The following is a 24,951-nucleotide window of genomic DNA, read 5'->3' as shown; positions in this document are numbered from 1 at the left end:
AAATTAATAATCAAATAATCTCATTGAAATCAGAACTAATCACTTGACAACATAAAACTAAAATGGGAATTTGTTGAAATTGTGAAAATAGTTAAAACTGGTAAGAGTCTATTTCTTATCGGATAAATGATACTTTATTCATAGTCGGAATTAACCTGAAGAAAAGCGACGTGTAACGAGATCTTCTTTGATCATCAATCATCCCAAACTTTCTGACGGACAAATGGAGTTTGCATTCGCCACATGGATCACATTTTCTTACAAACACAGGTTTTCAACTGTTTTTGAGTTTTGACAAAAAAAAAAAGCGGCGAAGAGATAAGTATTTAGATTTTTTCCAACTGAGTTTACCAGATATTATTATTACCCTGGACTTACTTTCGGTGCAAACAAATTGGCCTTGGGTGGCTAATTCACGTTTCAAAAGGCAGGCGATGACAAAGAGGAAGAAAAGAAGGCTGTTTGTGAGCCTCATGACACGACAGATTAAAGTCATTGGCAGTTAATTCCGGTTTTGTCTTTCTAACGTATCCAACATTACACGTGGACGGTCATTACTTCCACGTGAATTATAATCCACATAATTATGTGGAATCCATCCGACGGCTACGCCTTTCACAAAACGCCGTAGACATTCACCAAGGGCTGCCCTCATGACAAACACAGGGATAACATGTGCATGTGGAAAGTTTGAGTGAGTGACAAAAATAGTGCCAAATATTGGGATATAAATTTAAAATTTATCCGGATATATAAAACCTAAATTTTAAATTATTTGATATAATAATTATAAAATTAATTAATATATTTAAAATTTTGTTAATTTAATATGATTGATTAGGTTTTAAAAGAATAACCTAATTTAAATAAATTTTTTTATAAAAATAATATCTAAAATCCAATTATATATCTCTTTTTTCAATAAAATAAATAAAGAGATTTACTCTCTTATCAACAAAATATAATAAAATAATAATAATTTTATTATTATTATAAAAAGAATCTAGTCATTGTTGTCTTCATTCAAGTCCGTAGATATATTCGGATGTCATATAAAATGGGCACGTAAACATTACTGCTGCCGTTGTTTTCCTGACCGCCCTAAAAAAATTTCCCATTTGGTATTCTTCATCTTCATCTCCTCTTTCAGTCTCAGCATATAATACAACATATCCACTCTTATCAATCTCTTCTCTTTAACCCTACAACAATCTTTTCCGAGGCCGTTTCAATCCTATACTTCTTCTTCTTCACCAGGATTCTTCTTTTCTAATCATTTGTTTCATTCTGTTGATTGGAAGACTGATTTCAGATTGATTCTCGTTTTGATTTCCGGATTTTGATTCCTTGTTCAGAGCTGGACGAGTTTGCTATTTATAATCAGCGTAACAATTTGGAGGTGGCTGAGGCCAATCACAAGAAAGTCATGGTATTTTTTTTTTTTTTTTGGTTTATTATCAATATTCAATACTACACTATTCATGAGCTATTCGTTTTTTCTCTTTAAGATTGATTCTGGTATGTTAATCTGTCAAGATTTGGTTGATCTTGTGAGTTTCAGGTGAGTCCTGTAGCACGAATTGAAGAATGTGATATGGGTCCGCCATGGTTGAAGCTAATGCTTAAAGCCAACTACTTCATTCACTGCGCTGTTCATGGAGACTCCAATAAAAGCGAATGTAACATGTTTTGTTTAGATTGTGTGGGAAATGCTCTCTGTTCTTACTGCTTGATTAGCCACAAAGATCACCGTGTTGTTCAGGTTTTCTTTCTTCTTCTTCCTTGTTTAATGTTCATGGCGAATCTTGATTATTTTAGTGAAATGTGATTGGCTGCAGATAAGGCGATCCTCTTACCACAATGTGGTGAGGGTTAATGAGATACAGAAGTACATAGACATTTCTTGTGTGCAGACTTACATTATTAACAGCGCCAAGATTGTGTTCTTGAATGAACGCCCACAGCCAAGGCCTGGCAAAGGGGTCACCAATACTTGCGAAATTTGTTGCAGAAGCCTACTTGATTCCTTCAGATTCTGTTCCCTTGGCTGTAAGGTTAATCCTTCTTTTCTCTTACTCTTTTATCTTCTTTCTTTCCTTTTCCTATTATGCATTCGTGTTTGAATGAAATTGATTTTATGTTTATGCCCTGTACCGACCTACTCTGTTTTTGCTCTGTTCTACAGCTTGGAGGCATGAAGAGGGGTGATCCAGAGCTTACATTTACACTGAGAGCCAAGCTCAAGGACGGGACCCATGGTGGGTCAGAATCAGATGAATCGTCAACTCCGAAGAAGCTTCGAAGATCGCCTATCTTCAGCCGTCTGATGGAAGGACTGACAATCTACTCTGACAGCCATAGTAGCTCTGGAGATGATGAAGCCACCACCAAGCTCTCGCCAACTACTCCTCCCATTTACAATCACCGCAATGCCAGGAGAAGAAAGGGCATTCCTCATCGTGCGCCATTCTAAGTTCTCAATACACAACACAAAAATGAAAAGAGAAAAGCTTAAAGTATGTGAAAAATCTGTAGTGTATAGTGAAGTAATTTGTGAAAATGATCAGAAAGTAGCACAGACAAGGAGTGAAATGTGGAAAATGATTAGTACTAAATAGCCTATAGTTTTCTGTGTATATACAAGGAAATGCTTCCTTCGTATCTAATTATTATACGAGTAATATTACGTGTATTTAGTTTTAAATACTTAATTAAATATTCAAATGATTAGTTATTAAATCGTATGAACACACGTCATTCCAATATTTAATTGAATAATCAAAATTAAATATGTATTATTTTATTGTTATTATATATATGAATATGAAGATCTGTTTTCTTCAACTAGAAACATTAGGATATAAATTTTGTACAGGTTTCCATGTAAATATCTTGATATATTTGGCAACTAAGTATTGAAATAAGGGACTTATGATGGCATATTAAGAAGATAGTATTGTGCATATAGATAGTGATTCATATATAGTTATACTTTTACTTTGTTGCCCGTTGTGTGATTTTTGGCTATTCATTTGTTTGTAATATTAGTCATCAATTTCATAAGATTCACGTATAGTGTATAGACAACATCGAATCATTACCAAAAAACCTAAATGAATCATAATTTTGAATAAGTACAAGTCTTGAATATGACACTTTTACTGGATAAAGTGATCTCAATTTTGTGTTTTACGGTTTTAAATAGGAAGTCTAACTAATATATAAAAGTTTATTAAACTCTCGTATCAAAGATTTAATAACCTAAAATGTCACACTGAATCATCATCTATATTATAAAATAAAATATATTAGGTAATATTATATATCAAACCCATTGTAAATTTTTATTAAATTATATAATTATCTAATTTTATTAAATAAATTATAATTAATGTATTTTTACATAAAGAAAATTGTAAACATTTTGATGATCCTCAATCATAAGAATTCAAAGTAACATATTTATCAAAATGCATTTGCACAGGAAGTGAAAAGAGTGAATTGGAAAACTTTGCAACTATTTTTAAGAAGAAAATGGGATCCTCGTTTAATTAATAATAAAAAAAAAAATCTTATTTGAATTAGATTATTCAAAATTAACCTACTTATATTAAACAAATAAAATCTCTTATTATATTAAATTTAAACTCTTATTCTTGTACTTCAATCTCATATTTGCCATAGTTTTAATACTTCCCTATAGATAAAATTACTCTTTTTATTTTATTTTATTTTAAAGGACTAGAAGATGAACAACGTAACCCCACAGAGGACAGGGACGTCTCGTATCTCACTTTCATGCCCTGTCTCAGATGCTTTCAAACTCCCTCTCTCTTATCTCTTTCTCTCCAATCTCGTATTACATGCTTATTGTGATAATAATAAGAGTGAATTACAGTTCCCCACCCGAGTTTGACTGAATAACCCTTTCTACCCTTAAATAATATAAATAATTTTTTCACCTAAAATATAATACTGTTAACAAACTATTGACTAATAAAAGAATAAAAATATCATTAAATATTTTTTAATCTATATGATATTAGATTCACCAAAAAAATTTAAACCTGATTTGATTTGTATCCAATTAAAAATTCTTAAATCTAACTTAAAATTAAAAATATAAGATAAAATCAATATCAAAATAGAAATTTCAAACATTGAAAACCTAAATTAGAAAATTAAATTTAAAATAAAAATCCAAATTCAACCAGTAGATCTTGCAACCATCTTCTTCAAAACTTTATAAAACCACATTTATAAAAAGTGAAATTAGGTGTGGTTTCTTTGTGTAGAATCATGCATTTGATGTTTATATTATGATGGTGTAGATTACCCAATTGCTTGAAATAAACAAGGAAAAATTAAAACTTTTTAAGAGAAATGACTTGGTAAAAATGCAAAAGAAACAAATAAGAGGGTTTGAGAAAATAGCTGAGCAAAAAAGAAGAGGGAGTGAGAAAATGGCCAGAAAGAAGAAGCAAAGAAGAGGCAGAGCGCAAATGGTTGGGTAAATGAGAGAAAATAAATGATTGAACAAAAAAGAAGAAATACGGAAGAGAAAGAGAAAAAATGGTAATTTTATATTAAATTAAATTAGTAAAGGTAATTTAGTAATTTTATGTGTTTTGAATAGTAAAATGTTTATCTAATCTAACGGTGTAAAAGTGTTCTTGAGCTAAACTTTGGGTGGAAAACGGTAATTCACTCTAATAATAATTATTATAATAGTCAAGTGGATGGATTATGAGAGCCGTGAAGAATCTGAATGGCTGCGGGACTCTACTCCATTTATGCCTTTTTTTAATTCTTATTTTTTAAAAATAATTAAATATCAAAATTAAAAAAAAATAATAATATAAATTGAATTATTGACATAGTTTCTTTTTCTTCTAAAACATGGTATCATTTGTGTTTCCAACGTTTCAAACTCCCTGATGACCTGTCCTGTTTTTCTCTGTGGATTTCAAAAAAAATATATATATATATATATTAATTATAGATATACATATATACTATTATATAATTAAATAATTTTAAATTAAAAATAAAAAATATTTAATTATATATTTAAAAAATACGTATAATATTATTTTTTTAAAAAGGACATCAATTAATATTACTTTTAAAAAATAAATAAATAAATAAATATGCTCAAATAATGGACACCCTTTATTCTTCTCTGGATTCGGCATAAAATAATATTTACATAGATACGAATAAATTATTATCGTGGCTTCTGGTGAGTAGATAAGCTTTAGGTTTGGCATGGCATCATCGGTGTCGTCATTCTTCATTAATGTTTTCCAGCACTTATCAGAAGTCAAAAAGACTTGAAGACAGAAGATACCCTCAGCAGTCAGTATGCGAGTCAGGCTCACTACGTGAAGTTGAGCCCGGCCCAATATGACTCTGGGCTTATCAACTTTCATCAGCCCATTTTATACATTTGTCTTTTTCTTATATTTTCTAGTTTATTTGTGTAAAGGATTTTCATATTAAGATAAATAAATAAACAAACTAGCATAGATGATAATAATATGATCAGAAAACTTTAAAGTAAAAATGAAATAATATTAAATTATATAATATATTACTCAAATGATTTATAATTGAGACCTAGACAAAATGGTTGGTAGCTTGGTAATAAAAATGGTACCAACCCTTGCAACTGATGAGACTCAACAATTATAGAATTTTGTCAAATTATTATGCTAACATCAGTATAATAATGGTATGACCAGTATGACAATTGAACAAATTGTAATAACAAAATTTTGTTGACCCACAATCGAACTGAATTTGGACTATTTGTCAGATTCTGATCATACTGGTTTGACAAATTTATCAGTATACAGTAAAGGTAAATACAAAATTAGTGCTCTAATTTAATAATTCGTCCTACAACTTAACCTTGGTTTACCGTGATAATTATCCTATGCTAAGCCAAATTATTGTTGTTGTTTTGTTGGAAAAAGTCTTAAGAATTATTACTCACTCTCAATTGTGGCATCTTTTCCTATTAATGGAGATAAATTTTCCTTCAACCTTGTGATTCATCAAATCAACCAAAGACCACAACCGGGAGAGTCTGGGACCAAAAGAAAGCATCCCAATTCCCAAGTCAAGACAAGAGCAATAATTGATTGGCTCCACTAATTTTGTATCACACACAAGGAGGGCCTCCATTTCAACTCCAGAGTCCAGCTTGAGAGTGATATTAGCTGACTAAGCGAATTCGCAAATTTATAATTCAGTTTAAATAAAATATTAATAAACCCTTAAAATTTTTAATTTTGTATTTATATTTTTTAATTTTAAATATAAAAGGTAAGTATGAAGTTTAAAATGTTATTTAAAAAATACGAAAATAATATAATTTTTTAGTCAAACTTAAATAAGTTATCTTTGTCTTGAGCTCGAACCGAATTCTTATTAGCTCAATGAGTTGAACTTTGTTTATATATGTTATTAAGCCAAGCTCAAGACAAACACCACTCAGACTTGGCTAGGTTAGTTTACAACCCTACACACAACCTAACACAAGATGCCTACTGCCTTCTCCAGGTATACTTTCTTTACAAGTTTCTGAAATTGCAAGCACCAGAAGACATTAGCAAAACACCTAACCTGTACTATCACCACCAGATGAATTATACAAAATATAATGGAGCTGACATGTGGGCCTTGTACACTCTTGAAATTTTATAGACCCACATGCAAATATAATCAATACAAGGGAGAAGGACTATTTCCCACCCAACTTTAGATGTATTCTCAGATTACAGCCCACGGCAGATGAAAATCCAGTTTTCCCACCCGTGACCAAACTGCCGTCCAATTTTTCAGTTAGGGATAGGGGCAAAATCGTCATTTGCTATTTAAAACCTTAAAACTTTTAAATTTCACCGTTTCCCCCTCCAGGTTTTAAAAAATAATAACTAACCCATCCTAAAAGTTTGAAAAGTTTAGATTTCACCCCTGGGGTTTGCTTCCTTCTCCGGCCACTGTCGACGGTCGACGCATTCGACCGATCTCCCATCTCCGACTACAAAGGACGACGAAGGACGACCCTTCGTCGCCCAGATCTGGACGACGAAGTGTCGTCCAGATCTGGAAGAACAGACGAAGGACGACGCTTCGTCGTCCTTCGTCGTCGCGTCTTCCAGATCTGACGAGCGACGAAGAGAGAAGAAGAGAGACCTCCGTCGAAGAGAGAAGAAGAGCGACGAGCGACGATCCGATGATCTCCCAGATCTGGACGACGAGCGACGAAGAGAAGTCTCTTCGTCGCATCGTGCGACGAAGAGATCTCCGTCTCTTCGTCGCACCGTGCGACGAGGAGATGAAGATCTCTTCGTCGCACCACCGCCGTCGCACCAGGAGAAGGAGGAGGTCGGTGACGACGCCGAAGAAGACGTCGGGAGATGAAGATGAAGAATGGGGGTGAAACTGCTAGTTTTGAAAGTTATGGGGGGCGGCTGTTTTTTGAAAAATTTGGAAACCCTAGGTTTAGGGGGTGAAAATGTTAGTTTTCAAAGTTTAAAAACTTTAGGTAAGGTGAAATATTAGTTTCTAAAACCTAAGGGGGGTGAAGGAAAACCCTCACATCAAATTTTGGATGAATTTTGCAAAGGGGTATTTTTGTCATTTCATCTAACAAGGGTAAAATGGACATTTTACCCTTATGCAAACAGAAACCATCCATGTTAACGGCTCATAGGTGGAAAAACTGGATTTTCATCTGCCGTGGGTATCATTTTGAGAACGCATCTAAAGTTGGGTGGGAAATAGTCCTTCTCCCTCAATACAAGGTAAAAACTCAACCTAGAATTCCATTTTGTTTCCATCTTAAAATGTTCCTAAAGTGTGCATCTAATGGTAAATAATAAAAGCCTGAAAGACAGAAAACAGAATGGTAATATTTCGATATCAATAAAATTATGTACATCCAATTTTGAATATTTAATTAAATATTTAAATGAACACTTAATTAAAACACTCAATTTAAGTGCTCAAAACTTGATTACTTTCTCCATTACCCTTTGTTGATCTCTGCTCCTTTTGCTGCATAATTTTGTGTCTTATCACTCCAACAATTTTTTTTTTCTTTCTTTAGAAATGAATTTAGGAAACAAGTGTCCCCATCATTCATTACACAGCATCAATCTTTAGGAATCTATAATCATTATTTTCATCATCAAGGCATCTTAGGTTGATTATCTAAATAGGACTTTCTAAAAGCTCTTGTATTTCATTAACAGTAAGATCATAAAAAAAAAATGTCATAAAACAAATTTACAAAGTTTGCACTGTATAAGAAGCTCACCTTTATAGACAAATCAAAGCAATATAACTGGACCCAGGAGCCTTCTTCCCCATTTTTTCATCAATTTCCAGCAGCTCATGCCATCCAGGAAAGAAAGAGTAAACTTTCAGCAACCCAGATCAGGAATTATGAGAATGTAAGCCACGCTTGCATACTGAACAATGTCACCTATTATCACATTGCACACATGGGAATGAATGATGGGTTTGGCCTCAATCTGAGCTCTATGAATCATGAAAACCCCTGTACATTTCCTATAGTTTTGAGCTCGAATTCCTTAATTGCGTTGGCAAGTTTCTTCATATTGTTGTCATAAACATATGGGAGGTTATCATACTTTGTCACACTGCTCTTGGCTGATAGGGGGAGCAATTCCCGGCATAGTTCCTTGTGCACTGTTATGGTATTGTGATAGTGATAATATCGGATCTTTGTTTCTGTCTTGTGCAATGTCTTGCCAACAACATTCTCCGACATGTGCACGCCTGTTGCAAAGGCGTTTTTAGCCTGAATTGCATACTTCCGATCCCTACGAATTCTGGTTCGAGATTCCCTGAACAGCAGCTTCTCAAACCCCCATTGCCTAAAATTGTAAAAGCCAAAACCACATGAATAATAGATATTCTCATACATACAAAAATTAAAGTACCCTAGAATTACATCCTTATACAAGTACCATTTACTGTTTTCTGAAGCTAATCTACCCCACAAAACAGAAGGTGCATTTCATTCGACTTTCGTTATCTATCAACATTAATCTCTTCTTTCGAAATTTCAACAATGTGTTACAAATGCAGACTGCAGAGTGTCTAGAATTAATTGTACGGAGGAAGGAATTGAGATACCTGGAATAATCTTGAGTGGAATCATTCAAGCAGAGATTGCTTGACATTGGGTTCTGCTCAATGGTGAACTGGGTATAATCAGAAAACTCCTGAAGAACGGATTCCAAAGTATTTCCCGGAGGCAAATAGATATACTCATCCACATCAAAGTAAAAGGTCCAATTGGCAGCGTATCGGTAGCGATGCAAACAATCATTCACCACCAAGAATTGGTTATAATAGTAGCCATCAAAATCAGCCTGCGCCCTTATATCCTGAACCGTGGCTCTCCCAGCTCGCACCCACGGTTCCAAAACCGCCCTAACCTCAGGAGTCACACCACCAGTATCATGAAACACAAAATGAGAACTGGGTCCGAAGAACCAGGCATGATAAGCCATCCATTCCCGCACTCTTGAAGCGCTTAGATTCCCATACAAAGACGAACCACAGTACAGATATTCATATTGATAAGGTGGGCGAAACTTAGACTCATTATAAGAACCGGGTGCCTCTTCCAAAGCTGTAAATTTCTCGTACTTTCTCTGAGAGACACCATAGTACGCATTTATCATAAGCTTCCCACCTAGGTTATTGGAATTAGGATTAACAGAAAAAGTACAATTAACCACAACAACTGTATAAACACGACCGTAGCCCCAGTCAGGAAGCATTTTATAAGCTTTTGCTCGAACAGAAGAACCGTTGTTAGAGATCCACTCGCATTTGAACCAGGGCCGACCAAACACATGAATGGGCTTGGAAGCGAGACCCACCACCGCGAACGTCCGTTCACCGCCTCTGTATGCACCCATCTGAACAAAAAGAGCTGCAGCGTTGCCATAAGCTTGAAAGACTCTCTTGTTGGGATCAATGGGCTTTTGTGCTGAGAATTTTTGAGCGGCGGAGAAAATGGGCAACGGTGAGGAGGCATTAACGGAAGCAATGATAGTAGCAGAAGAATAAGAAGAAGTGGTATTAAGAGAAGTTGAAGGTGTTGGAGCTGAACAAGGACGAGTGGTAGAGAATAGATTTTGGTAATAAGGAGGGAGATTCCATATAAGCATAACGAGTGTCAAGGCTAGTAATGTAGCAACTAACGGCTTCGTTTCGAAGGCGGTGAAGAGTTTGGAAGCGGTGGTGGCGGTGGAGACAGATGGCGATGGGCTTTCTTTCCTCATCTGCTGCGACTGTTGTCGGTCAGTGAGTGTGTGAATGAGGGGGTGTTTTTGAGAGTTTTGTAAACTATCGTTTTACGAATAAAAAAGGTCAAAATAAGGTCAGCTAAAAAAGTGACTTGTTGAGCTGGATGAGTTATATAAATAGGCTTTGATCTTTTCTTAATTACAAAACTGACACTGTAACTCGAATATGGTAATTTAATGTGGTTTGGATGGTCCCTCCCATATATAAGTTAAATTCGAGTCGTCTGGATATTTAAACTCAAATTAATTCATATTAAAACTAAAATAATATCGTTTTTGAACTAAATATGAGTCTCAATTCATTAATCTCAACAAGTTCTTATAAATTTAAATTATTTTAAAATTAGATTTGTTCATATTTATATTGAATTGAATCTAATTAGTGATGAATTTAATAAAAAATAACTCATATTAAATCTATAACTCAACTTAAATAAGTTTGTTTCGAGTTTTAACTCCAATTTTATAATTAGTTTGTTTCTTTATTCGATGATATTATTTTTCTATTTGAATCTTCCCACCGCCGACAACTCTCCAGTAATATTGTACATCAAACATTTATGCCTTCAATCTGAGTTTTAGGCTTGGCTCGCTAGAATTAATTCCACCCCTGTATCCAGCCATCTATAGATTGTACAATGTTGTGTAAAATTATATGGTAATACAGGAGGCAATCAATGTGATGACCCGAGAAGGTGGATAAAATTTAATACCGATTAAGTAGAAGAGTCCACCAGAATCAACGACTAATAAACAAGTACTAAACGCCAGCTTTAAATCAGTTCACGCAGCATTAAACTCTTCTGTCTGATTATCTTATTTCCCAGGAAGCTTCCACATATTGCAGAACCCCAATCTTATCTTTTTCTGCTGTTTGTCTCTGTAAAGTGATTGCAGAAACAGTGGCCATGGCGCAATGAAAGGTAATGTAACAGCACCAAACTAAAATGATTAAAGCAGATGGCGTTGTGGTCACTCACCACCATACTTTAATTTTTTTCTGGCCCCATTTCGGTGGCTTTATTATAATTTAGCTTGTAGTTTAACCTCATCTTTAATTGGCTCTTAATTGCAAGGAACGAAATCTAATTATTCTTTGCTTTTGTTTCTGCAGCTAAGACTTGTCGGTGGTTAAAAACTGTATGATTGAGAATTGTTCTCTTTTTTTTTTTAATTTGCTAGCTTAATCATGCAATGGAGTCGTTAGTTAATTATGATTCTGTCATTTCTCTTTATTTTTGGATAGGAGCAGGCAATTTCTTAATAGGATTATTAAATGTGGGTTGAATTGGCATCCTCTTATACATAAAACTTTGTTTTTTTGTTACTTAAATTATTGGATTCATCCGACTGGGTATTGGATTTGTGAATTTTACTGATTATTTTCTGCGTTGTTTCTTAACCATAGTTGGCAGTATGGTGTAATGGGTACAGGAATCTGAACAAAAATGAACAGCTACCTCAAGCTTTGGGGTGGGGACGGTCTGGCCTGGGAGCCATCCTAGGAATTCGCATGCAGCAGAGAGTTGAGCTTTAAGGGGTGTCGGTAGAACAATTTATGATGAGAGAGTTTATGGTAAAAGGAATTGTTGTAGTCATTGACTGTGGCCAACTGTGGTGTGTTTAGAGTAGATCTTGGGCGAGGCATAATAAAGGAATTTCAGGTTCAAATGGAGTTGATGCGTGCGTGGTGGGACACATAGGATGCTCTACAGGGCACTGCCACATTAATGCGCAAGAAATTTGTGATTCTTAGTTGTGACCGACAGCGATGGCCTCTTTGATAGGCCCACCCTTAACTTTCTTCTCAATATGATATTTAGATTCTGTGGTGGTTGTTAATACTCAAAAGACCTTTTGCCTACCGCAGTGGGGGCGGCGACCTCGTAAGTAGGGCGGATTCGATCATGCATGGATCAAAGCTAAACTGTTTGTCTCTGAAGGATAATTTGGGTGATAAAACTGATAATCATCAGGGCATGAGTTTGAAATTCATTTATAATATTTTGAAATTAAATTTTTGGCTTATTTAACATAATAATTATAAAATTAATTAAAAAGAAAAAATTAAAATATTTAATTTGAACTCATTTAAATTGGTTTACAGCAATTAAAGGAGTTTCACCAGTTAACTGGCTGATGTAAAAGTTCTTTATTACAAAAAAAAAAGTTAAAATATACGGTTTGAACTCGTTCGAATGGGTTTATAATGATTGAAGGGCTCCTAGCATGATAAACAATATTATTAGAATAATAAAAAATTTTATTACATAAATAAACAAATCAATTTAAAATTAAATTATCAAACTAAAATTTTAATTCAAAATCGAGTCAATCCAAATGAATCATAAATTCAATATCAACTACTCAAAGGACTCTAATCAGTCAAGCTTTGGACCACAAAACCTGCAAGAAACTGAAGAAGGTGATGGGCTTTACAATTTCAAAGTTGCCCTTCGGTATGGCCCAAGATAGAGTGAATATTGGGCTGAAATTTTAAATTAGACTTGTCGAAAATAATAATAATAATTATTATTATTATTTTATTTTTCAAATATTAATAACTCTTGATCCTAAAGTTTTCCAACCAATTGGGGAAATGGGTATTGAGAGATAATGTTTCATGTCTCTGTCAAAACTTGAAGATAAGTTAATGGGTGAAGGTTTATGGATTCAAGATTTCGAGTACCAATTGGAAGCGTGAGGGAGATGGTTGAGTTGGATCCATTTGAAAGGATTTGTCATTAATCTATCCACGTGTAGCCACCGGGTTGGGATTGGAAGTGAAAGAAAGATAATATGTGGTGGAATCCCCAAAAATTTCATGTAATATTGCATTCCTAACATGATGCTAATGTGTCCCGACATACTCATGTATATAAATATGATTCTGTCACATAAAGTTTAATTTGTAAGTTAATAAAATATATATATATATATATATTAATTTGTATAAATAAGTTAATAAAAAAATTAGTAAAAATATTTATTCATATTATTATGTAGTAAAATTTTTAATCAATCAAACTCCTAGGTATAACTCTTTATAGTGACAAACAATAGTAAACAAATATTGTTCTAACTCACAATCTGCAAAAGAGTAGTACACGTAATTTTCTAGAAGTCACAAAACAAGAAATAATGATCTAATCCATCACGGCTTTTGTAATCTATCAAACATTAAAACAATTACTTCTTTATTATTAGGGAATCACTCTCCTCAATTTCGACAATCAGAATTGAAATATATTTACTCCTCTACCATATCAAGAGCATCATGACATCATCAAGTCATTAATTAATTGTTGCACTACCTTAAACAGTTGCACATATAACCCTAATTTTTACTACAAGAAATTATTGATAGTAAAAAGAAAAAAGAGAGACTTAACTATACAGATAGATTAAGTATAAGACATACAATTTTTATTTGTTTGAAAACTTATTACCTTGTATTATTCAGATAATAGTAATACTATGAACGTAAACTTTTAAATTTTCTTGTCAAACCACTTTAAAAGCGGATTATTCTCTTTCATTAATTATTATGTCTTTCTATATTTTTATATATAAATTCGTTCGAATTCAGAGTACTTTTCATTAGTGTTTTGTAAATTTCCATACCAACACGTATGTCGTGGATATATAGCTCAGGATGATCACATTATGATTGTGAATAGGAAAGAGATATATGTAATCAAAATAGAATTTAGGAAAAGTTATTCACATAGTTCAAAAGTCCAAAAGTAGAATAATTTCTCTTTTCTTGGTGGGGATTTGGTTGTATAATTGGGTAGAAAATTAGGAATCACTTGTAAAACAAGAAGTGATAATTGGAGAAAAGTGAGGCTCATTCAGTCAAGTGATTTGGAGAAGAATCTCAGTAAAAAAATATAGATGTTGTAAAATGTCTTAACTCACATCACAATCAGATTGATTGAATTGAAAAATTAAGCAAAGAGATATATGAACGAAGTAGCCTTCAATACGTAAAAGCAATGGGGTGTCAATTTAATTCTAACAAAATTACGTATAAAATCAGTTTGAATTTAAAGTTTAAACCGATATATGATTTTAACAAAAAAATTTAATAAAATGAATATTATTGTTAAAAAGATAAATAATATCATTGATAGGATAAACAATATTATCGAGAAAATAAAAAAGCAAATTTAAGTTCTTTGTTTCACTTTTAATTGGAATATTAATTTATTCAATATGCAATGAAACTTCTAGAAGACGAAGAAAAGGAATTCCGTAGGAAACACCCCAAAAGCTACATAAAACATTACAAGTAATTGTCCATTATTAAAGCTAAAAATGAGAAATCTTAGACTTTCATGCCATATGCCATGGTATCTATTACCAATTTCTTTCATCCTTCATTGTTCTTCCTGTTGTGGGGAATCAACACTGTTTCTGGCACCTGTCCTCTATAATATATTCTCCTGTGTTAGCCCATCAAACCAACATATATAACTTATTTATTAGCTTAATATTATGTTTAAAAATGTTACGTGAGTATAGTTTTGAGAACTTAATGAAATATCTAATCACATGATGATATATTATCTGAGTACTTAATTACGTATTTAAAATTGGATGTACAAAATATTATTATATTACATTTAATTATATATGGGTATAGGTTAATTTCTTGATATTTATCCCATAGTTGAGGTATTTTTAGCTCTATATATATTTTAAGCTCTATTTATGGAATTCAACAGTGATGGCACATGCAAAGTGTCCCATCCATCTCAGAATTGTGCTATGAAAATAAGCATCTAAATCTTTATGCATTGGCTCCAAATAGTGTCAACTTTTCCTGCATAAATATGTTCCACTTCTTTTGCAAATAGCACCACTAAAAGATTTGATTGAGCTGTTGGGAAGAGAAAAGTTCACCATGTTGAACAACGATACCAGATCAATTCAGCTGAAGAAATCCACAACAATGGATTTCAAAAACCCTCCTCAATCTACACTTGATTCATCTGCAAAACCACTGCCACGAAGATCAGCTTCATTTGCCTCAACAAGATCTACTCAGTCTGAATTCCCAACGTCTCCACAACTCTTCCTGGGAGACAAAATCTTTCATTCTAATCACCCAAAACATCACTTAGTAGAAGTTGACTCCCCCTATCTCTTCAAATGTGGAGGCTGCAAGGAATATGGCTCAGGCAAGAGGCTTTCTTGCCAACAATGTGATTTTCATCTGCACCGCTTTTGTGCCTTCGCCCCTCTATCTCTTCTCGGCCATCCCTTCCACATCCACCACCAGCTCGTCTTCCAAACAAAACCAGGTTAGACTTGATAATCCATATGTTAAATAGTATTTACTTTGAAAATATAAATGAATACATATTTTATGTGTGTCATCATGTGATGTAATGATTTTGAATTAAGGATAAAGTAATAAAAACTCATGTAATGATATATATAAGTGTGTATCTACTTTGAGTTCTTGTTTGCGTTGTATATTTGAAGTGTGCAATCCTATGTTAAATTTATTTTCTTAAGCCTGAATCAGTGAAATATTTAATTTTTTTACAAAGGAGGGATTCGAAAATCAAAGTGTGATGCTTGTAGCAAAACCATCAAAGGTTACAATTTTCGGTGCGGCGCATGTAGCTTCGAAATCCATCCTTGCTGTGCTAAGCTCTCGAACGAAATGAACTTCAGTTCCCTTCATCAGCATACTTTAAAAATTTTACCGGTGACACCCTCAACAAATAATGGCGACCAACCCGGGTTTGTTTGCTGCGAGTGCAGGAGGAAGCGATCAGGCAGAGTGTACCGATGCTCAGTTGCAGCTTGCGATTACCATCTCCATGTAGTTTGTGCTAAGGACATGGTGAACGGGCTCCATGCAAATAATATAAAGCATGTAGATAAACCAAACAGGCTTGGAGCTGCAGCGAGGGCTGCTCAACAAGTGTTCGTGGATTTCCTTGGAGGGTTGATTGAAGGAATTGGAGAAACTGTTGGTGAAGCCATTGTTACAAATATGACAAGAGGAAGAAACAATAATAATGCTAACAGTTAGACTGATGGATCAAGCCAATAAGATGATACATCTATGATTATTTTATATATATGTATGCTGATGGTGAAATTGAGTTCTGATTAAGAGTCCAAGGTCTGCTGTACATATATGATATATGTTGTAGTAGCTTACCAGCTCTGTTGTACATATATGAAGCTGTATTCGTTTTACAGTCCAGTGTCTTGTTGCCGATTGCCAAGTCCAACTAATTGGGCCAGCTTCTCAATACTATACTCAACAGAGTCAACTTTCACTGAAAATAATTAATTATAAACCATTACCATCTCATTCACAAGGTTGAATTTTACACTCGGGTAGATTTAAATCCAGTGAAACCCAAACAAGAGTCAGCTTTTAACTTAATTTGAATTCAGAATGGCTAGTTCAAGATTGAACACATCTTATTCGAATGGTTGAAAACGAGAAAGAATCATTTGAATATAAACGAATCGTTTGAGAAAAAAAAAAAGAGTAAGGTGAGCTGTGATTTTATTTTATTTTTTATGCAGATAACAAGTCTACACAAATAAAAAGCTCAAGCGCAATGTAGAGAGGAGAGATGGGGGCTTGTGGAGTGCCTCTTATTTGAAAATTATATGTCAACAAATATTTTACTATATAAAGATACAGGTATAGTGATTGATTAATCCTGCCTACCAACCACCTTTACAGTAACAAAATCAATACAGAAGTCAGTTACACTAGCAGGTCTGCATCTTTCTTCAAGAATTAATAAAAAAAGAAAAAAGAAATCAAAATGGAAAGTACAAATATATAAAATTAATTTAACTTCATTTAAGTTCTCAGTCTACCAATATAATTCGCTTGTACTTCTTCACCTCATCATATACTTACTCTCAATCTTTGATTTGTGTTGAATGCAGAAATTCCACCCTTCAAGTTGCATATTTCTGTAGGTCTTAGAAGTTGTGGCTTTCTGCAATCTGAGAAAACTTCTTCATCTCCAAACACAAATAAATCAGGAAAAATGGGCAAAAGCTAAAACATTCAAAATCTCAGGTTTGTCAAGTAATATGCAGTTCTTTGTCATTCACCCTCTTCTCCAACTGTGCCCTGTATTACTTTTTCCGGGTATATCTCCCCTCACATAACTGCACCACAAGATAATATCCGGCTCGTGGTGCACTGCACGCCCCCGCTTGCATTCTTTTTATTCCTCAACATATATTTTCCCATTATCACTACTTTGGACCATAATTCAAGTTCTCCCACGTAAATGGAAGATCTAGACCAATGTCCGGAGAGCCTCGCAAGAATAGGCAGACACAAACACAGACAGCAGCAATGGCAAGCATTGAATGAATGTAAGGGCGGTGAAGTAAGCCCTGTGTACCCGGAACCCTTCTATTGACTTTTGTTGCAACCATTGCACACCTGGCACAAGATTTTTGCCCTTTTCTTGATTGGGAAGTTATCCTATGCACATGGTCCACTGTCAAACCAGATTGTTCTATCTCCATACCAATCGACACAGAAACATGGCCATTTCTTCTTTCAGAAAGTTTACGCTCCACAAGCTTGTTGTAAGAGTGGTTATTCCTCATAATGGCATAACAATTTGGAGACAGCCCATTCGCATCAAGAAGAGTATTCCAGCAGGACAATCCAATCTACATAAAAAGAAAACAATATTAAGGAAAAAAAGAGCATATGACTATAGAAAAGTAAGATGGTCCAATGCAGAAAGTAGACTAGTAAACCATCTACATAACCCAATGATTTAAGAAGACTAAGAATACTACTCTGTATGATTTAATGTGAATAACGAATTATATGGATGAAATTTAAGACTTTAAAGAGCTGAGGTTTACTAAGGTGCAAAACAAGACCCAGTAGAACTCATAGTTGTAAGAAAGCAGTGTACAAATACCTCCTGTGGGTCATTTGTCAAAGCATCTATCATATCATCTGAATCCGCTGTACACGCAGCCAAATGTAGAGGTGTAATACCACCTGGTCCTGCAAGGTCTGGTGGGAAAATATATATCCTTGTACCATTACTGCTACCTATAGAATAACGAATCAGTAAGTCAGTCATGCCTCTGCACCTCCTTTTCACTGCCCTGCTCAAGAGTTGAATCTCAGTCAGCATATCTAGAGATTCCCTAGATAGGTCATCCGCATCGAAGCTTCTCTCTACCATCATGTCCAGAACTGCTTTCACTAAAGCACAGCAGTCATGTTCAACCGAGAATACAAGTAAAAATTTGAACCGAGTGAGGGAATAATCAGGACCCTCATGCACAGATGAGGTCCTTTTCCTTTGGAACAGCCATCCAAGTTCATTTAAGAAGTGCACAGTTTCTTCCCTTGATCTGGGCCTGTCATACTCATGAGCTTGATCTTCGGAAATGATATCACATACTTTAGCCTCTGTCTCAAATTCAGATTCAAGAAGTCTCAATTCTTTACAAATTGTAGCATCTGCTATTATAACAGGAAAACTGTTGCCCTTGAAACCATTTTCCACCTGTTTAAAACAAGCAGGAATCAAGTAGAGCACACCTTTTCACAAGTATTCTATTTTAGTATTTCAAAAGTTCCACACCAGCAAAACAGACGCGAACAGACCAATAACATTCAAAAGTCTTACCTCAACAAAAAATCGTCCAATAACACCAGGAGATGCATCCCCAAATTTAAGACCATCCAACTTTATCTCATCATACATGGTTCCCAGATATGTTGACCCAGTTACTTCGTGTGATGTGTATCCACCCATATATGTGCAATGGATCCTGTCAAGAATAACTTACATTTCTGAAAATGGAGACCAAAAAAGAGATGAATTCCTCACACAAAATGTACATTCTGCTCACTTGGTTCCAGGACTTGTCAGATTTCTGCCCCTCAAAATAAAAGAGTTCTCTTGCCCAACCACAACTGCCAAAGGAGACACTGAGATCAACTCAGGAGAACTCCATGTTCTCCAGGACTTGCATAGACGAATCTTCCCTGAAGATGAATTTCAAGCAAACAAAGATGCAACTGTTATGACAAGAATGCAATAATCCACATTTCAAATAGATATTGCTTCATTCAATTTTACCATAGCCCAAGTACAAAATGCGTCAAGCAAAATGCTAGCAATCCAAAAACTAGAGTAAAAAAATTCAACATTTATAATAGTACGCACCCGCCTTATGTGATGCCAACTGCCTGCCAGTATGAACCAAAAACCTAGCATTTTTCCAAAAATTGGAATCTGAATCTTGGACCAAAGCATTGACATGCTGAAGCAGGTTTCCTTCAAACTAAAAAATCCATACACACCATGCAAGTTGTTAGAAAAATTTTATAATCCCAGACAGCCAATGTGCACAATAGCACTATACTCACTTGCTCCCAAGCAGCTGATGACATAGATACATAAATTGATAATACCACACAACCAGGTCGTATGTAGCTTTCCATTTCTGATGGACTGTTAGAAAGCCAATTATAGATCTGAGAAATGGGAGTAAATAATCACTTGCCTTACTGAGATGCAAAAAATATTTAAGTTGTAGAGCCAATCATAAATAATGACCAAACCATGAACTCCTTACCTGTGTCTGCAACGTCCTAGGAAGATGACTGGGATCCTTGTCAAATAATTTAAAAATTATTCGGCCTGTGCGATCCTGTGCAGGAATTATACAAGCCTTAAAATGCCATAAATCTTACGTTAAATAAATAAATAATCAATGGAGAATCTTAAATCCCAAACAAAGTGGTTGAAAGGCTAACTACCTGAGCGTCCGAGTTCAAGCTAGAAGGTGATTGATCAGACCCAGAAGATGAAGTACACCCAGTTTGACACGGGAAACTTTGAAACGAACAATGATCAGTTCCTCTATTTGAACCTCTAAAGAGATCAAGAGGCATAACAGAACCACAAGTCTGGCTAACTTCAACATTTGCATTGGCCTCCCTGGTAACAGATTTCTTCTGAGACTTAACAGTTTCTGTTGTGCTTTGCATTGGGAACAATTTTTGCACAACAGGAGATGAGGATGGAGATCTCTCCCCTGTTGGATTACTACTTTCAGAAGAGAAATACTTTCTTGAAGATGACAGTTTTGGTGGGCTGTCATCCTCAGGTGAAGAGCTAAACAGCTGCAACGGTAAATTAGCTTGAGTTTCTTGAATTTGGCAATCTGAATCTTCGATATGGGACTGGTAACTAGCACCGCTTCTTTCTCCTTGAACAGATGGAAACTCTAAGGTAGTTCTCTTATGAAAGTTGGGAGTTTCTTGGTTAAGACAGGCCAACTTGGTTTTCTCGCTATCACTGCCATGGCTACTTCTTTGGGAGAGAATAGTGAGAGCATCTGGAGCAGAAGTAGCTAGGGTGGCTGACAGGACAGCTAGCAAATCCATGGTTGATGGAGAAGATGTATTCCCATTCAATCTGTTTTGGAAATCTGAAGAAGGTTGCTCCGGATTTTTCCAATTCAAATTTCCAATATTTGCTAACTTTGCAGCTAGGTCTGCTGGCAAAGGCAGTGAATTTATTTTACTAAGTATCATAATCAATCTGTCTCTATCCGGTACTGATGAGCAGTTGATGCTTTTGTCTTCAGTTTTTCCTATAATTATTTTATACAAAAATTTCAGCTTATAATTGGTAGGATGAAAAAACATTTAATTGGCCAGAGCCCTTACCTTGTGCACGAGCTACAGTAGCCAGCAGGTTGAAAATATCCAAATTCCCACTGGCGGGGTTAACATTGTTCTGGTCGGGAGGGATTAACGGCCGTGAGGTAACATCATCTGGCTGGGTTTTTCTTCTTCGCCTGTTATGCCCAGCAAGTCTTCGCCTACAACTTCTCTTTCCCTCATCAAACTCCGATAGAGGGTGAAACCTGCAGGTTGTTGATGTGAATTGAAAGTTGAACTTCAAACAGAACAGCAAATACCAAAAGCCCTCTATTTTACCAATAATAACACATGAATTCCATAAATCTAAACTGGGGACAATGAAATAATCGATTTTAGAAAAAAGTACAACCTAAAGAAAGAAAGAAAAGTTTGGAACCTGCTACACTGCTGGCAGAACCTCTGCATCTGCTTCCCAACAAGAGCTTTACTAGATTTACTATGAAACTCACAAACTTTATGTCGACGGTGATAGTCTTTTGCATTTGAAAGATCTTCTTTACAGTCATCTACTTGACACATAGGGTAAGAGGTGCTTCCCGGAGATCCAGACCGCACTCTTTTGTTGGGTCTCGAAACTGGCTCTTCCACCCTATTCAAGCACCCAGCAAGATTCAAATCAAGCCGTCCATCGTCTACATTGACAGCACTAACACTATTCTTCTTCTCTACCGTCACCTTGTTCACCTCTGGTGCTGACGCTGATGCAACTGAAGCTCCCAAACGAAGAGCCTCGGAGGAGGAGTCTCTTGGGTTAGCAACAAATCTGACGCTATCCCAATCCCATAACTTGGGGTTCCAATTATCTATTCTCTGTTGTTGCTGCGATTCGTATTGATGATGAAAATTTGAACCTTGATAGGAAAGATGGCGCTTTTTGGCCATAGAAGTCGGCTCACATAATCTACTAGAAAGTGCTTGATGATGCATAAATATAGAAGGAGCCATTTGTGCACCTACTTCTTCCATTTCTTTCTAAAATCTTCAATCCCAACTACTTACCTGTGTCCTTAAACAACCACAACAAACAACAAAAACCCAATTTATATTTCTAATTATTGCAAACATAAAGCTTCAGCTTCAGGTATTCAGATGAGATCACGCAAAGATTAAGCACCAAAAAAAAAAATGCAGATTTACAAATACACGCACCTTTACAGAATTGATCACGGCAGTCACATCTCCTTTGAAACAAACAACAAGTCTATTTCTCCATGATTAACTCAGATCTAACTTCAACCATTAAACTGAGTCAACCGCCGATCCAGAACATGAAACTCAGAGAAGCGTATGCCCTTTTGCTCGCTGAACTCTGGTTTGGATTTGGTTTTTACTTTTCTCACTTATCTGCTAAACCTGCTTTCTCATATTATTTTATAAAAATGTGATTTTTTTTATTTTCTGTCTTTCTTTCTTATACTTCTCTTCTGACAAACATTTCTTCCTTTCGGTGTTGGTATAAACTGTAAATTCAATCAACTTTGAGGGTATACATGTGTCCATCCACTGACCTACGAAGAATCCAAGACTCTTCCATTTAACTTTAGCCCTTTTTTTTTTTTTCCTTTTAAATAATAAAAAAAAAATAAAACAAAATCTCTCTATTAAGTTAAAAAAAATCAAAGTCGTTGAAAGCAAAGGATAAGTGATTTTGACAACTTGGCTATGACTTTTTACTGCACTTCTTACCACGGAGGATACGCTGATAGGACAGCGTGATTTTACGTGGAGCAACAGGGTAATTTTACGTGAATAAATAACTACGTAATTTGATGGATAAATAATGGGATCTAATGATATAATAATTTTTAAATTAAAAATAAAATAATACTTAATTATATAATAATATATTTTTATTTATATATAATACAATATTATCATTTTAATAAATATATATGATATTATGTTATTCATAGTTTTGTATAATATATACAAACTGAGTCGAGTCTAAATATTATTTAATTAAAATTTAGTTCAAAAAAATACTTATATTCATGCTTTTAAAACTAAAATTAAAGATAATTCGAATTTAGTTTGAATAAAAAACGGTTTAGATTGGTTTGATTCGAATTCATAACTTGAATTTGTATTTTAAGTTTGTAATTCATTAACAAAATAATATCATTTTAATAATTATTTAACATAATTTAAATCAAATTGTTAGTCAATTTTGAAGCATTGAATCATCCCCTGTCTTGCAAATCAAATCAAATCAAATTCTATTTAATTTGAGTTCAGTTTGATTTAAAAAATAAGTCAATTCTTTTAATTTAAATTTGAGCTGAGTCAAACTGAATCAAATTAATTTTTGAAATTAAATTAACTCAATTTGAATTTAATCTTAAAGTTAAGTTTTTGATAAATGGTATAATATTTATGACCGTGGATAAATTCACTTGTACAATTTTTTACCTTAATTATACGACTAAAATAGAACAAAATTTTCTAATGTCCAGGAGCAGAGCAGCCAGACAGAGGGTGTGTGCATTGAATGTGAAAACTGCATCACATGGTGCTGCATTAGATAAAAAAATACAGCCAACAAATTTAGACGGTTCAACATGTACAGATGATCAGAGCCACCTAAAGAAGAGAATAAGGCATCTGCAATATGCCAAGTTGCATGTGGTTTGTACCCAACCATGATAAGGCCAAGTACATAATTTTAGGTCAATATTAGGCTATCTACCTACGCCTAAAATTAATGCTCATAATAGTAGTTAAATTAAATCAAATCCAGTTTAATATTGAATTAAATATGATTTAAATTTATAATATTTAATTTAAATTAACCTAAAATATTATCAAAACATTGTTACCAAGGTAAATAATATCTCCATTAGAGAAAACAATGTCAAAACTGAAATTCTTGAGCTTGACTCCATTGAAAATGATAGAAAAGAGCTGGGCGCTGCATAATGTTGAAGAAAGAAGGCTAAGAATGTCATATTTTCTGACTGGAAAGCGCGTGAGCTGTAGAAAAGATTTCGTCGGCGTCACGTAATTGGCAAAGGGCGGCCCAGAAGTAGCCTTAGGTGCTTGATGGAATTGCTGAATGGCAAAAGTTAGGTGTCTGCCCCATTAGGAGTACAATTTTGTCCTGGATAATCAATTTGAAGAAATGGGACCGTCTCAATCTCTACACAGCATCCCGAACCCTGCCGTTGATGGAAGTTAAGTTTTTAATTCCTATAAATAATTTTAATAATAATAAAAAATTTATATATAAAAAATATAAATTTACATTTTTTAATAATATATTTAAATTAAAATTTAAATTTAAATTTATTTAATAATTATAAAATTAATTATTATATCAGAGATTTAATTGGTTTGATATAATTAATTATTTTTATAAAAATAATTTAATTTGAATAAAATTTTTTTATTAAAAAGAAAATCTTTACAGAGAATTGGATAAATATTAAGTGAAAAAGTAAAAAATAAATATGATGAGGATTAAGACTTTAAACAAGTCAAATTGTATTTGACAATGATGATTAGAACTTCAATTATCATCTAATCAACTTTGAATTTAGTATTACTTGATTTGGTAAGTTTATAAATTTACTGTTTAACTTATAATAAATTTGATAAAAATTAAAATATAATAATATAACTTAAGATCTTATATTTTTTGACATAAGATATATACCAATCAAGAAGTTCAAGTAAATTTTTTAGTAAAAAATTGAAGTAAATTGTTTTTATCTCAAACTCAAATTTATAATTTTCGATTTCAAACTTGAATAATTTAATTTAATTAAACTTGAATTAAGTAATTTTTTTATTTTTATTATTATTTTATATATTATATTATATCAATTATATTATTTATATATCTATTATTAAATAAATGTATGTGCCTACGTAATTTTA

The 24,951-nt window shown here is 34.0% G+C and overlaps 4 protein-coding genes across 5 annotated transcripts; 2 read left to right on the top strand and 2 right to left on the bottom strand.

The window, feature by feature from the left end:
• The first annotated feature begins 1,075 nt into the window (after nucleotides 1-1,075).
• On the top strand, nucleotides 1,076-2,739 carry LOC123203576 (protein RGF1 INDUCIBLE TRANSCRIPTION FACTOR 1-like). Its single transcript, XM_044620004.1, has 4 exons — nucleotides 1,076-1,429; nucleotides 1,562-1,762; nucleotides 1,839-2,054; nucleotides 2,186-2,739. The coding sequence occupies exons 1-4, from the start codon at nucleotides 1,427-1,429 to the stop codon at nucleotides 2,471-2,473; spliced, it is 708 nt and encodes a 235-aa protein (XP_044475939.1). The 5' UTR covers nucleotides 1,076-1,426; the 3' UTR covers nucleotides 2,474-2,739.
• Nucleotides 2,740-8,234: 5,495 nt separating this feature from the next.
• LOC123202797 (galactan beta-1,4-galactosyltransferase GALS1-like) lies at nucleotides 8,235-10,425 on the bottom strand. The gene is made up of 2 exons (XM_044618932.1): nucleotides 9,175-10,425; nucleotides 8,235-8,912 (listed from the first exon to the last, which is right to left on the bottom strand). The coding sequence occupies exons 1-2, from the start codon at nucleotides 10,332-10,334 to the stop codon at nucleotides 8,561-8,563; spliced, it is 1,512 nt and encodes a 503-aa protein (XP_044474867.1). The 5' UTR covers nucleotides 10,335-10,425; the 3' UTR covers nucleotides 8,235-8,560.
• Nucleotides 10,426-15,172: 4,747 nt separating this feature from the next.
• On the top strand, nucleotides 15,173-16,587 carry LOC123203054. Its single transcript, XM_044619217.1, has 2 exons — nucleotides 15,173-15,667; nucleotides 15,920-16,587. Exons 1-2 carry the CDS (start codon nucleotides 15,268-15,270, stop codon nucleotides 16,408-16,410), a joined length of 891 nt encoding a protein of 296 aa, XP_044475152.1. The 5' UTR covers nucleotides 15,173-15,267; the 3' UTR covers nucleotides 16,411-16,587.
• Nucleotides 16,588-16,957: 370 nt separating this feature from the next.
• Nucleotides 16,958-22,577, bottom strand: LOC123203053 (squamosa promoter-binding-like protein 14). Of its 2 annotated transcripts, none has more exons than XM_044619216.1 (11): nucleotides 22,225-22,577; nucleotides 21,452-22,074; nucleotides 21,079-21,278; nucleotides 20,164-21,002; nucleotides 19,980-20,054; nucleotides 19,771-19,878; nucleotides 19,568-19,685; nucleotides 19,251-19,386; nucleotides 19,025-19,169; nucleotides 18,302-18,901; nucleotides 16,958-18,041 (listed from the first exon to the last, which is right to left on the bottom strand). In XM_044619216.1, the coding sequence occupies exons 2-11, from the start codon at nucleotides 22,039-22,041 to the stop codon at nucleotides 17,613-17,615; spliced, it is 3,240 nt and encodes a 1,079-aa protein (XP_044475151.1). In that variant the 5' UTR covers nucleotides 22,042-22,074; nucleotides 22,225-22,577; the 3' UTR covers nucleotides 16,958-17,612. The 2 variants fall into 2 exon arrangements, with proteins under 2 accessions (XP_044475151.1, XP_044475150.1); XM_044619215.1 differs by having other exon boundaries at nucleotides 21,452-22,081; nucleotides 22,225-22,569.
• Between the last annotated feature and the right edge of the window lie 2,374 nt (nucleotides 22,578-24,951).

This window comes from Mangifera indica, chromosome 19 (assembly GCF_011075055.1).
Source record: "Mangifera indica cultivar Alphonso chromosome 19, CATAS_Mindica_2.1, whole genome shotgun sequence".
Classification (NCBI taxonomy): domain Eukaryota; kingdom Viridiplantae; phylum Streptophyta; class Magnoliopsida; order Sapindales; family Anacardiaceae; genus Mangifera; species Mangifera indica.
The sequence above is the reverse complement of the archived record's forward strand: the minus strand, read 5'-3'. Positions and strand labels throughout refer to the sequence as shown.

Bases quoted from the DNA above. Each gene is read 5' to 3' on its own strand.
- LOC123202797 (XM_044618932.1), bottom strand. From the start codon at position 10,334: ATGAGGAAAGAAAGCCCATCGCCATCTGTCTCCACCGCCACCACCGCT. The intron at 8,913-9,174 runs GTATCTCAATTC...TTACAATTTTAG, and splicing joins TCCACTCAAGATTATTCCAG to GCAATGGGGGTTTGAGAAGC.
- LOC123203576 (XM_044620004.1), top strand. The intron at 1,763-1,838 runs GTTTTCTTTCTT...GATTGGCTGCAG, and splicing joins AAGATCACCGTGTTGTTCAG to ATAAGGCGATCCTCTTACCA. The intron at 2,055-2,185 runs GTTAATCCTTCT...TCTGTTCTACAG, and splicing joins TCTGTTCCCTTGGCTGTAAG to CTTGGAGGCATGAAGAGGGG.
- LOC123203054 (XM_044619217.1), top strand. From the start codon at position 15,268: ATGTTGAACAACGATACCAGATCAATTCAGCTGAAGAAATCCACAACA. The intron at 15,668-15,919 runs GTTAGACTTGAT...TTTTTTACAAAG, and splicing joins CGTCTTCCAAACAAAACCAG to GAGGGATTCGAAAATCAAAG.
- LOC123203053 (XM_044619216.1), bottom strand. From the start codon at position 22,041: ATGGAAGAAGTAGGTGCACAAATGGCTCCTTCTATATTTATGCATCAT. The intron at 21,003-21,078 runs GTAAGGGCTCTG...AAATAATTATAG, and splicing joins TACTGTAGCTCGTGCACAAG to GAAAAACTGAAGACAAAAGC. The intron at 18,042-18,301 runs GTATTTGTACAC...CTTTTTATGTAG, and splicing joins TGACAAATGACCCACAGGAG to ATTGGATTGTCCTGCTGGAA.